The sequence below is a fragment of the Dipodomys ordii genome, unplaced genomic scaffold (assembly GCF_000151885.1).
Source record: "Dipodomys ordii isolate 6190 unplaced genomic scaffold, Dord_2.0 Scaffold4, whole genome shotgun sequence".
In the NCBI taxonomy this organism is placed as follows: Eukaryota; Metazoa; Chordata; class Mammalia; order Rodentia; family Heteromyidae; genus Dipodomys; species Dipodomys ordii.
This window is the reverse complement of record NW_012267220.1, coordinates 25,822,574-25,835,658: the sequence shown is the minus strand read 5'-3', so window position 1 is coordinate 25,835,658 and position 13,085 is coordinate 25,822,574. Positions and strand designations below refer to the sequence as shown.

The window sequence follows — 13,085 nt, the reverse complement described above, 5'->3', positions numbered from 1 at the left end:
AACAACACTGGTCCCTAAACAACAGAAACCATGTTTTATACTTGTATGACTCTGGTAAGCTTTATAAAACCAAGTTTAATGTAGATCATATAAGAAATGCTTAGTAAATTTATGTGTATTGAAGTGTGCATCTGTAGCGTTATGGTCACTTAGTAGAATCTGATGCTTTTTCATACTTGTTGCCAGTTACATTTTTAACTAATAAACTCCTTACACACATAACCTGGAGTGATTTTTGTCGATTCTGAGGCCTGAACTCTGGGTCTGGGCGCTGTCCCTCAGCTCTTCAGCTAAAGCTAGCGCTCTACCACTTGAGCCACAGCACCACTTCTGGCTTTTTCTGCTTATGTGGTACTGAGGAATCGAACCCAGGGCCTCATGCATGCAAGGCAAGCATTCTACCACTGAGCCACCTTCCCAGCCCTGGAGTGATTTTTATTTAATGCTTTTAATAATTTTGTGAATGAAGCATGATTTCATGGTGTAGAATTTTCTGGTACTTAAAAAGTTTCAGATTTTGGAGTTGAGATTTTAGAGTTTTACATTAGGAATATTCAAAGTATAGTATCTTAGTCATTATGTTCTGTTTTGTTGTAAAAGGAAATATTTAGTGATAGAGCACAGTTTAAGAAGTACAATGAAGCCAGGCGCCAGTGGCTCACACCTGTAATCCTAGCTACTCAGGAGGCTGAGATCTGAGGATCGCGGTTCAAAGCCAGCCCAAGCAGGAAAGTCTGTGAGACTCTTATCTCCAATAAACCACTCAGAAAACTGGAAGTGGCACTGTGGCTCAAGTGAGAGTGCTCACCTTGAGCTGAAGAGCTGAGGAGAGCTGAGGGACAGCGCCCAGGCCCAGAATTTAGGCCCCAGGACTGGCAAAAAATAAAAGAAGTACAATGATTGCCCAGCATGTATGTGGCCCTGGGTTCAGTCCCCATTTGTGGAGGCGGTTAGTAATATATTTGAAACTTTACTCAGATTTAGCAAGTCGGTTTTTGTCGAAGATGGGGATTATGGGTTTTGAAGGTGTGTGTGTACGTACTTGAACTCAGGGCCTCGTGCTCTCTCAGTAGGCTTGCTTGTTAACTCACAGATGAGCCTCTATCACTTGAGCCAGGCCTCCAGTCTGGCTGGTTAATTGGACATAAAGTCTTGCATACTTTTCTATCCTAGCTGGCTTTGAACTATAGTCTTCCAGATCTAGTATTCTTGAGCAGCTAGGATTACAGGCATGAGCAGCCAGCAGCTGGCTTTGGTTAATAAGATTTGGTTTGAAGGAGTCTTTTACTCTAAAAAATACATTTCACCTAGTGGACCAAAGAGCCAGTGAAGAAAGTGGATCAGAAGGTAATGTTCTTAGCATTACCAGTGAAGATATGATTGTGCCTGGGCTTCTTTTTCATATCTTGCAGGTTCGATATCCTGAACGCATTACAATATTGAGAGGAAATCATGAAAGCCGACAAATTACCCAGGTTTATGGCTTTTATGATGAATGTCTACGGAAGTATGGAAATGCCAATGTTTGGAAATACTTTACAGATCTGTTTGATTATCTTCCACTTACAGCTTTAGTAGATGGACAAGTGAGTATGTGTGTGATTATGTCTTCATGGGGGAGATTAAATGTATGAGGGTCTCCATTTACATGATCTTTGCTTCTGCATCTTTTTGGCCTTTTCTTAAAACTAAAAATTTCAGAACAGAGAATCGGATAAGCTTTGAACAACAAAATCCACCATTCTCAAATACCTTTGTAAATCTTTTAGCCAAAGAATATGCTAACCTGTTTCTTATAGATTAAATAGCATAAACAAATGCTTATGATTGATGTATAGTGAGTGGCAAGGCAAGATACTGTATCTTTTCCCCAAGAATTGAGTGTTTCTATCCATAGTAAGTATGCCAGATATACAATAAAACATTGAAAAGTATAAGAAAAATTCTGCACATTTAGGGCTGGGAAGGTGGCTCAGTGGTAGAGTACTTCCTTGCATGCATGAGGCCCTGGGTTCAATTCCTCAGCACCACATAAGAAAAAAGCCAGAAGCAGCGCTGTGGCTCAAGTGGTAGAGTGCTAGCCTTGAGCTGAAGAGCTGAGGGACAGCACCTAGGCCCAGAGTTCAGGCCCCACGACCAGACCCCCCCCAAAAAAAAACAAAACTGCACATTTACTATTTTAGTATCTGGAGGTTTCACTGAACAGGAAATAATTAAATTCAAATATAAAACATTAAGAACTACAGTTCTTAAATTATAAAAGTCCAGAATAGTCAAAAGATACATTAGCCTTTTGGTCTGTTGGTCAGGATATACTTTGGTTATAATCATGGTTTTGGACACTCCAATAATTAAAAAGAATAATACTTTCAGATAATAATGCCTAGATTTGTCAATATGAATGACAGCATAAATTTGTTTTTTAAAATGTGTGTGTGTGCCTGCACGTGCACACACTACTCCTGGGGCTTAAATTTAGGGCCTGGATGTTGTATTTGAACTTTTCTTTTTTTTTTTTGGTCAGTATTGGTTCTTGAACTCTGGGCCTGGGCGCTGTCCCTGAGCTCTTCAGCTCAAGGTGAACACTCCTCCACTTGAGCCACAGTGCCACTTCCGGTTTTCTGGTGGTTTATTGGAGATAGGAGTTTCATGGTCTCTCCTGCCCGGGCTGGCTTTGAACCACGATCCTCAGATCTCAGCCTCCTGAGTAGCTAGGATTATAGGAGTGAGCCACTGGTGCCCTGCCTTTGAGCTTCTTTTGCTCAAAGCTAGCACTCTATCACTGAGCCACAACTCAACTTCTAGCTTTTTTGGGGAGGGTGCACTTTCCTGCCTGAGCTGGCTACAAACCTCTGTCCTCAAATCAGCCTCCTGAGTAGCTAAGATTACAGGCATGAGCTATCAGCACCTGCCTTAAAATGTTTAATTAGCTTTTAAATGTTTAAAGCAATATTGTCTTAATTAGCATTAAATTTAATGGACAAATTATTTTAGAAAGGTAGCCTATTTTTCCTTACCTGTCTGCAGCCTCCAAGTCATTCAATCTGTTATCACTGTCCATTTAAGAAACAAAACAGCCAGTGTACACTGCATTCCTGTCAGGTTTTCGGGGTTTTGGTTTTTGTCTGTCATGGGGCTTGAACTCTGGGCCTGGGCGCTGTCCCTCAGCTCTTCAGCTCAAGGCTAGCGCTCTACCACTTGAGCACAGAGCCATTTCTGGCTTTTTCTGCTTATGTGGTGCTGAGGAATGAACCCAGGGTCTCAAGCATCCAAGGCAGCACTCTACCACTAAGCCACATTCCCAGCCCCAGGTTATTTTTTAAATGTTGCTACAGAGACCTTATATACTTCAGAAATTAAGTAAACTAATAGGTATTCAGAATATCTGAACAATATAAAAGTGCCTAATGTACATAAAGTTTTGGGTATATTGGTACCCCAAAAATCAGGTCTGAGTATTTATAATAGGCCAGGTCCATTAAATTTTTAATAAACATAATAAATTATTCTAGAGCTTGGGAAAAGATGGAAAGTTTCGAAATTGCAGCTGTAGCTACATGTGGTGATGCAGACCAGAATCTCAGCACTTTAGTGGTAAAGGCAGGAGGGTTGAGAGTTCTAGGCCAGACTAGAATACACAATGAGATGAGGTCTCAACAAGCAAAACAATTCTTCAGCTGTATGTCTAGTATTAACAGCAACTCAGCATACCTGGCAAGCACAGAAAGACAAAATTAGCCAAAGTCATTTGAGAAAAATCTAATATCCATTATCTAAATTTATTACAAAGAACATCTATGACATTAATAGTATAAAGATATTTTCATAGACTAAATTTTGAGCAAAACTTAAGTGGCCTTCTCTTTAAAAAGTTAGGAGAGCATGATAAACAGGACTCTTGGCATTCACACACAGTGAGACTAAAGGAAGAAACTCTTAGGGGAGGAGCCCAAAGGTGTGATGCCTCTTAAAATACTACTTATCGAAAGAAATTCTAGGAAATAGAAAGCATGTTATGTTTGTTCTTTATTCTGTCATTGGGAGGGCAAGGGTTGTGCAGAAGTGGAAGGAGGAAAGATGAACAAATGTAGGCATGGTACTTAGTAGACACTATGTTGAGAATGAACTATGCAACTTGAGGGCAGGGAAAGGAAGGAGTAACTGGGAGTAAGTGAAGGAAGGGGTGATAGTGTCCAAAAAGTAATGTAATCATTATCTGACAGTAACTTCTCTGTACAATGCCTCAGTAATAAAAATTTTAAAAAAAATTTTAATTAGGGGACAAAAGCTGAGCGTAGTGTACACCTATAATCCTAGCCCTCAAGAGGCTGATACAGAATCATGAGTTCAAGGCTAGCCTGGTTATATAGGAGAAATCTGTCTCAAAAACAAAACAATAGCCAGGCACTCAGTAGGCTGAGAGCTGAGGATTGAAGTTCAAAGCCAGCATGGACAGAAAAGTTCCCATGAGATTTTTTTTTCCCCCATGAGATTCTTATCTCCAATTAACCACCAGAAAACCAGGAGTGATGCTGTGGCTCAAAGTGGTAGAGCACTAGCCTTAAGCCCAAGCCTGAGATCAAGCCCCATGACTGACAAGAAAAAGAATCAGAAGAAAAATGCTCACTAAAATTTGTATTCTCTGATTTAGAATCTCTAGAGGATAAAACATGTAGCTACAAAATAAAAATATGTAGTTACAAAAGGCAAAAAAATAATAATAATTTTGTTTTAGAAGTCCTAGCCAGTGTGCTGTGTAATCAAAGGAATTAAATGAATACCCTGAAAGGAATTTGGGGTTTTTTTTTTTTTGCAAATAATATGATTATATATACTCTGAAAAATCTGAGAAAACTGAAAAACTTTTGTAACCAACAAGTAATTGCCTCAAGAGAAAGCATTATAAAAAAAAAAAGAGAGAGAGAGAAAGCATTATATATCAGCAGTATCAGCCAGAAATGTGACGATGATAGGTTACAAGATGGTGGGAGGTGGGGGGAGTGTCTGGGGGGGGGGGAACTATTCTTCAGAAAATGGGAGAAAACAATAAAACACCTAGCATAGGCCTAGGGACAGCACCATTTGTTACATTACTTGCCTAGCACACAGAAGGGAGGTAAGGCTGGTAAGGAGAAGGGAGAGGAGAGGAGAGAGACAGAGAGACCCATACCTTGTATAACAAAGTAAAAAGATAAGAATATATTTAAGTGTTAACAGTTCTGTTGGATGTAGGTTTACCTTTCCATTATATTGTAAAGTTATCACAGTGAATACTTTGAAAATAAGAGCTCTTAGGACTAATACTTGTAACTATCAACACTTCATTAACTCAGCAGTTAGAGAAACTAAACTGCATATTCTTTTTTAATTTCTAAGATATTCTGCCTCCATGGTGGCCTCTCTCCATCCATAGATACACTGGATCATATAAGAGCTCTGGATCGTTTACAAGAAGTTCCACATGAGGTAAACTTTTTTTAAAATAAGAAATACAGCTTCATTGTAGGAAAACTAAATTAGTTAACTATAACAGCTAAAACTCATATACTTAATTTTCTTGAGCAGGGCCCAATGTGTGATCTGTTATGGTCTGATCCAGATGATCGTGGTGGATGGGGTATTTCACCACGAGGTGCTGGCTATACATTTGGACAAGACATTTCTGAAACGTTTAACCATGCCAACGGTCTCACACTGGTTTCTCGTGCTCATCAGCTTGTAATGGAGGTGGGTACTTCTTATATAGGATGATCTTTATTTTAGATAAAGATGTCTGTAGTAACACTTCATGACTAATAAACATTTTCTCATTACCAGATGAAAGGCGAAACTTTCATTTATTTTAACAAATAAGTTCTAGTTAGATGGGACGAAATTATAACTCACTATTGGAATTGAAATGTGAGAAGTTATGGAAATAATACCCCAAGTTCTTTGCTCAAATCCTTCATTTGCAAATATTTTGCTATATTTGCTTTATTTTTCCCTCTCTTTTCTCCCTCCCCTTCCTTATACTTCCTTATGAACCATTTGCATATTTGTTGCACACAAAAGATTTTCACTGCCGGGTGCTGGTGGCTCATACCTGTAATCCTAGCTACTCAGGAGGCTGAGATCTGAGGATCTCAGGTCAAAGCCAGTCCAGGCAGGAAAGTCTGCAAAAGTCTTATCTCAAATAAACTACTAGAAAACCAGAAGTGGCCCTGTGGATCAGGGACAGCTCCCAGACAGTTCAAGCCCCACAACCTATAAAAAAAAAAAAATGCCGTGCGCTGATGGCTCAAAGCCACCCCAGGCAGAAAAGTCCATGAGATTCTTATCTTCAGTTAACCTTCAGTGGTTAGAGTGCTCGCCTTGAGCTGAAGAGCTGAGGCCCAGAGTTCAAGCCCCACAACCAACAACAACATAAAGCATTTTTTACCCCCAAATTTCCATATATATATTTTTTTATCTGTAACCTCTCATATAACCACATTATAATTCTCACAGTGAAGATATTTGTACTAGTATATTACTATAATTCTGCATGTGTTCATGATTAATGCAAGATCAAGTTATATTCATTGTCTTTTGATATGGAAGTGACCCCCACAAATTTTTCTTGTTTTGTATGATGTTGAAAATTTGGAATAGTAGAGGCCATTTATTATATAAAAAAGACTCAGACTGGGAAGGTGGGCTCAGTGGTAGAGTGCTTGCCTCACATGCATGAGGCCCTGGGTTTGATTCCTCAGCACCACATAAGCAGAAAAAGCCAGAAGTGGCACTTTGGCTCAAGTGACAGAGCACTAATCTTGAGCTGAAGAACTGAGGGACAGCCCAGGCCAAGTTCAAGCCACATGACCAACCAAAAAAAGAAGACTCAGTTGAGAGTTGTTTCCTTATGAATACAGATTAACAAAATGCATTTTTTTGCAGGCCTACCATATAGACTGATAACTTCTTATTGCTTCTAACCAAGGGGTAATAAAATCTTGTCCCTTTGCTGGTTATATAAAAGGTCATCTCAGGTATTGTGTCTGACTTCTCCATTGCAATGAATCAAATCAGTAGGGAATAGCTTCAGGTTGTTGTTTTTTTTTTTTCAATCTTCACCAATGCAATAGAGGCAAAAGAGATAGGGAAGCATGACAAGTAACAGATTCATAAGTGAAAATAACTGTATCAGTAACTATAAGAAATGTAAATGGGGCTGGGAATGGGGCTTAGTGGTAGTGCTTGCCAAGCATGCATGAAGCCCTGGGTTCGATTCCTCAGTACCACATAAACAGAAAAGGCTAGAAATGGTGCTGTGGCTAGAGTGCTAGCCTCGAGCAAAAGAAGCTCAGGAATAGTGTGCCCAGGCCCTGAGTTCAAGCCCCAGAACTGGCAAAAAAAAAAAAAAAAAGAAAGAAATGTAAATGGGCTAATAAGATTTTCACTTGCCTAAAAGACTCAAGACTTCCCAAATTGGAGCATACATAATATCCTAGCAATCTAGAGGTAGGGGGAAATGGCAAGTAGATAATTACCCAAATATGACTAATAATATGGGTCAGAATAGGCTTCAAGGTAAAGGGCATCATTCAAAATATTTGCCAGGTGCTGATGGCTCACACCTATAATCTTAGCTACTTAGGAGACTGAGATCTAAGGATCAAGGTTCAAAGCCAGCCCAGACAGGAAAATCTGAGGCTCTTACCAGAAAACTAGAAATGGAGCTATGGCTCAAAGTGGTGGAATGCTAACCTTAAGTAGAAAAGCTCAGGGATAGAGCCCAGGCCCTGAGCTCAAGCCCCATGACCAACAAAAATAAATCAGAAGCTGGTGGCTCATACCTATAATCCTCCTTGCTCAGGAAGCTGAGATCTGAGGGTAGAGATTTGAAGCCAGCCTGGGCAGGAAAGTCCATAAGACTTACCTAGTGGGGCTGGGAAGGTGGCTCAGTGGTAGAGCGCTTGCCATGCATACATGAGGCCTTGGGTTCAATTCCTCAGCACCACATAAGCAAAAAAGAAAAGAGCCGGAAGTGGCGCTGTGGCTCAAGTGGTAGAGCGCTATCCTTGAGCTGAAGAGCTGAGGGACAGCACCCAGGCCCAGAGTTCAGGCCCCACGACTGGAAAAAAAAAAAAAACTTACCTGGTTTCCTAGGGAAAAAAATATTCAAATTTGCATTTACCTTAGTAATTTCAGCATATTTAAAGCAAAACTTGAAAACTAGGCATAACACAGTGGCACATACCTGTAATCTTAGCATTTTGGAAACTCAGGCAGGAAGATTATGAGTGCAGGACCATCCTGGATATTTAAATTTCAGGCCAACCTTGAGGCACAAGGCAAAATGAAAAACAGGTCATCTTTGTGGGGGAAATTTAAATATGTACTGTAACTAAGGTCTTAATACAGAGTAAGAAAGACTACAGTTAAAATATGGACACCACTTAACATAAATGGCTACATATCTACAGAAAATATTACAGTTTTTGAGCTTAATTTTTATATGTCAGGATCCTTATTATATTGAGATGTTCATTTTTCTTTAATGTTGCAGGGATACAATTGGTGCCATGATCGGAATGTGGTTACTATTTTTAGTGCACCCAATTACTGTTACCGTTGTGGGAACCAGGCTGCTATCATGGAACTAGATGACACTTTAAAATATTCCTTGTAAGTAGCCTTAAATTTTAATTGTATGTAATCACTTTTAGAAGAAAAGTTTAAATTTACGTATTAAAACCAGAGGTAGAAATGTTCTGCTTGTAGAATAGTAAAAGGAGAAATGTGTCCGTTTTTTTTACCAATTAGAGGAGAAATAAAATTTTTAAATGCTTTCATGGTGTTAGCATCTCATGCATGCACTCTACCTCTGAGTTACACTTCCAGTATAGAAAATTGTTTTTTAAACAATTATTAAGCCAGGCGCCAGTGGCTTATGCCTGTAATCCTAACTATTGAGGAGGTTGAGATAGAGGTTCAAAGCCAGTCTGGGCAGGAAAGTCTGTGAGACTCTTATCTCCAATTAACTACCAGAAAACCAGAAGTGGTGCTGTGGTTTAAGTGGTAGAGCACTTGCCTTGAGCTGAAGTGCTCAGGGACAGTACCCAGACCCAGAGTTCAAGCCCCACGACTGACCAAAAAAGAAAAAAGTATTTTTGAACTTGTGGCTAATAGTTTAGGTTCAAAAGGACCTAAACTGCCATTCTGTGATATCATTCCAAAGGGAAAGCAGCAGCATACCCCACCTGGGTTACATACAGAAATTCCTTCCCCATCCTAGCTTCTAGAGTAGCTCTGTTCCAGACATGCCAGTATCCTGCCAGAGCTCCCACTCACACATTGGGAAATAGCTCTGAAAGCAGGCTGTGCCTACTCCCAGTAGCAGCACAAACTCTGCTGAAGAGGCCAGAGAGGCACATAGGAAGTCCCCTCTGCTCAAGGGGTTTCACCTTACTTAGAACCAAAGGTAGAGATTAGTGGATGTTATGCCTGACTATGGTAATGCATTCCTGTAATCTGAGGCTGGGGCAAGAGGATCTTTGGTTTGAAGACAGTCTGGATTACATAGCAGACCCTGTTTCAAACAAAACAACGAGTCATTTATCATATAGATCCCAAAATATTTAGCAACAAGCAAAAGGCCAGGCAATGAAAAGCTCAGCAGATCAAAATCAGAGGGGAAAAAAGCCCCCTAAAGGTTCCTATAAGATCACAGTAACTGTGCAACAGATACTAGCTTTGCTCACTCAAGCCATCAGAGTGGAGTGTAAGGTATTGCTTTTAACAGTCCTAAGCCAGACATAGATTAGACTGAATAGGAGAAGCTAGGAAGAATCAGGAAGAATTTTCCCCTAGGATCTTTTGTTGTTGTTGTTGTTGATTGTGGGGCTTGAACTCTGGGCCTGGGCGCTGTCCCTCAGCTCTTCAGCTCAAAGCAAGCGCTCTACCACTTGAGCTACAGCGCCACTTCCGGTTTTCTGGTGGTTTATTGGAGATAGGAGTCTCACGGTCTCTCCTGCCCTGGCTGGCTTTGAACCATGATCCTCAGATCTCAGCCTCCTGAGTAGCTAGGATTACAGGCGTGAGCCACCAGCGCCCAGCTCCCCTAGGATCTTTAGTCAACACCTTTATTTCAGATTTGGAACATCCAGAACTCAGAGAATAAAACTCTCTTGAATCATTCAGTTTTGGGTACTTTGTCAGCAGCCCTAGGAAACTAGTATATACTCAGCAGTGAGTAACCATTACCAAGGGCTTGTATACAACCTTCAGTCAAACACTTACCAGTACAGTAAATTGCTCTGACTCAAGAACAGTTGTTAGAAAACTAGACTTAAAGTCAAAAACTGAAGCTGGGTGCCAATGTCTCATGCCTGTAATCCTAGCTACTTAGAAGGCTGAGATCTGAGGATCGAGGTTCAAAGCTAGACCGGGCAGGAAAGTTCGTAAGACTCTTATCTCCAAATAACCATCAGAAAACTGGAAGTGATGCTGTGGTTCAAGTGGTAGAACACTGGCCTTGAGCTGAAGAGCTTAGGGACAGGGCCCAGACCCAGAGTTCAAGCCCCATGACTGACATTAAAAATTATTAAGTGATTACATAAATTTCACAAATCTCACAGTATTGTGGGATAGTGATATGTCACAGACAAATTTTTACCTTCACAAGGCAAATTGTCATTATCATGGTCTATAAAGTTTGTGAATTCTATCAACTTTGACAGCACAACTATTTCTTCCAAATAAAAGTTTTATAAAAATGAAAAATCTGGCTGGGAAGGTGGCTCAGTAGTAGAGCGCTTGCCTTGCATGCATGAGGCCCTGGGTTCAATTCCTCAGCACCACATAAGCAAAAAAGAAAAGAGCTGGAAATGGCGCTATGGCTCAAGCCTTGAGCGCTAGCCTTGAGCTGAGGGACAGTGCCCAGGCCCAGAGTTCAGGCCCCACGACCGGACCCCCCCAAAAAAAAACCTAAACAAAAATAAAACCTCAGTATTTTTCAACAAATTTGTCATGAAAGAAACTTACTCAAGTAGTTTAAAGGATATCTGAAAAACCCACCTCTAACTTAGCACCATCATGGTGAAAGAGCTCTTTTCCTCTAAAATTAGGAATGAGAGAAGCATGTCAGTCATGCCGCTTCATCAACTGATACTACTAGTATTGCTAGTACGTTCAGACCACCTTCATCGACTTGCTCCAGCCACATGCAGTGTAGTAGTGATGGGAACCACTATTTCTATCCCATGTCTTGCTCTTTGCTCATTTGTACTCTTGCAAAATCAAAAGCTTTAATGATTTTCTTTCTCTTGTCATTTGTAGTCTTCAGTTTGACCCAGCGCCTCGTCGTGGAGAGCCTCATGTTACCAGGCGCACCCCAGACTACTTCCTGTAAATTCCTTCTGAGAAAACCTTTCTTTGTATGTGGAAGTATACCTGGATTTTCAGTGAGTGAGTGAGTGTGTGTGGGTGTATGGGTGTGTGTGTGTGTGTGAGAGAGAGAGAGAGAAAGAGAAAGAGAGAGAGAGTTTAATACCAAACAAAAAGACAACAGTAATCTTTGTGTTTCTGTAACAAATTGTGATCTGTCTCGGCATTAAACCACATCATGGACCAAAATGTGCCATACTAATGATGAGCATTTAGCACAATTTGAGACTGAAATTTAGTACACTACATTGTAGATGGGTCAGTCTAACAGTTTGCCTGCTGTATTTGTAGTAACTATTTTTCTCTGGACTGTTCATACAGAAAAGGTAACTAACTGCTTAATCTCCTTTTGCGCTTATTTGTAAATTTTAGTTATAGTGTTTAACTGGCATGGATTAATAGAGTTGGAGTTTTATTTTTAAGCAGAAATGACAAGCTGACTTCCACTTAATCCATTAACCTTATTTTGTTGAAATGTATAATTAACTAAAGAAGAGATTCTTCTTCTTGGGAGTATGTTGTCATAACATGAAAAAGATTTCCCTCCATTTAAACTAAATTACTGTTTTATGTTGATCTACATATTTCTGTATATTTGTCATGACAGTGCTTGCATCCTATTTGATGAACTGAGCAAATAAACTTGCCATTTAAACAAAAACATTGATTTATTGTAGTATGCATTGAATGGAAGCTTCACTATTTGAACTTAAGAGAATTTTGATTCGTAATCATTATATTGAGGGAAATTAAATGTAATGTTTTAGCCTTGGAATGGGAATTTTCTAGACCTAGATTTAATTAGAAATAAGAATATACATACATTTATATACTTTTAGTATATTATATACTTCATTTATATACTTTTAGAATATTAAACATTTTATTTCTAAAACTTGATGAAGCGGTTCATGTTACTTCACATTTTCAAGAACAAAATATCAATTGTGGGCTGGGAATGTGGCTTAGTGGTACAGTGCTTGCCTACATGCATGAAGCCCTGAGTTCAGTTTCTCAGTACTACATAAACAGAAAAAGCTAGAAGTGGCCCTGTGCCTCAAGTGGTAGAATGCTAGCCCCGAGCAAAAGAAACTCATGGACAGTACTCAGTCCCTGAGTTGAAGCCCCAGGACGCAGAGGGTAGCGGGGAGCCAGGCGCCGGGTGCTGGTAGTTCACACCTGTAATCCTAGCTACTCAGGAGGCTGAGATCTGAGGATCAAGGTTCAAAGCCAGCCCAGGTAGGAAAGTCCATGATACTCTTGTTTTTGTTTTTGTTTTTTTCGATAGTGGGGCTTGAACTCTGGGCTTGGGGCTATCCCTGCGCTCTTCAGCTCAAGGAGAGTGCTCTACCACTTGAGCTGCAGCGCCACTTTTCATGAGACTCTTATCTCCAATTAGCCGACGAAAACCGAAAGTGGCATGGTGACTCAAGCACCTCCCCCCCCCAAAAAAAAATCAAGATCAATTGCATACTGGAAAGAAATTTTGGGGGGGGAGGGATCTATTCCTGGGGCCTGAACTCTGGGCCTGGGCACTGTCCCTCAGCTCTTCAGCTCAAGGCTAGCGCTCTACCACTTGAGCCACAGCACCACTTCCGGCCTTTTTTCTTTTTGCTTATGTGGTGCTGAGGAATCGAACCCAGGGCCTCATGCATGCAAGGCAAGCTCTCTACCAC

At 40.4% G+C, this 13,085-nt stretch overlaps 1 protein-coding gene across 1 annotated transcript in view; it reads left to right on the top strand.

The window, feature by feature from the left end:
- The window catches only part of Ppp2cb (protein phosphatase 2, catalytic subunit, beta isozyme), a 28,311-nt gene extending 16,099 nt beyond the window's left edge, over nucleotides 1-12,212 (top strand). Inside the window, exons 3-7 of the mRNA XM_013026587.1 lie at nucleotides 1,413-1,586; nucleotides 5,377-5,466; nucleotides 5,566-5,727; nucleotides 8,531-8,649; nucleotides 11,302-12,212. Coding sequence (XP_012882041.1) covers nucleotides 1,413-1,586; nucleotides 5,377-5,466; nucleotides 5,566-5,727; nucleotides 8,531-8,649; nucleotides 11,302-11,374 — 618 coding nt within the window. The 3' untranslated portion in view covers nucleotides 11,375-12,212. The remainder of the gene's footprint in view (nucleotides 1-1,412; nucleotides 1,587-5,376; nucleotides 5,467-5,565; nucleotides 5,728-8,530; nucleotides 8,650-11,301) is intronic.
- Nucleotides 12,213-13,085: the final 873 nt, after the last annotated feature.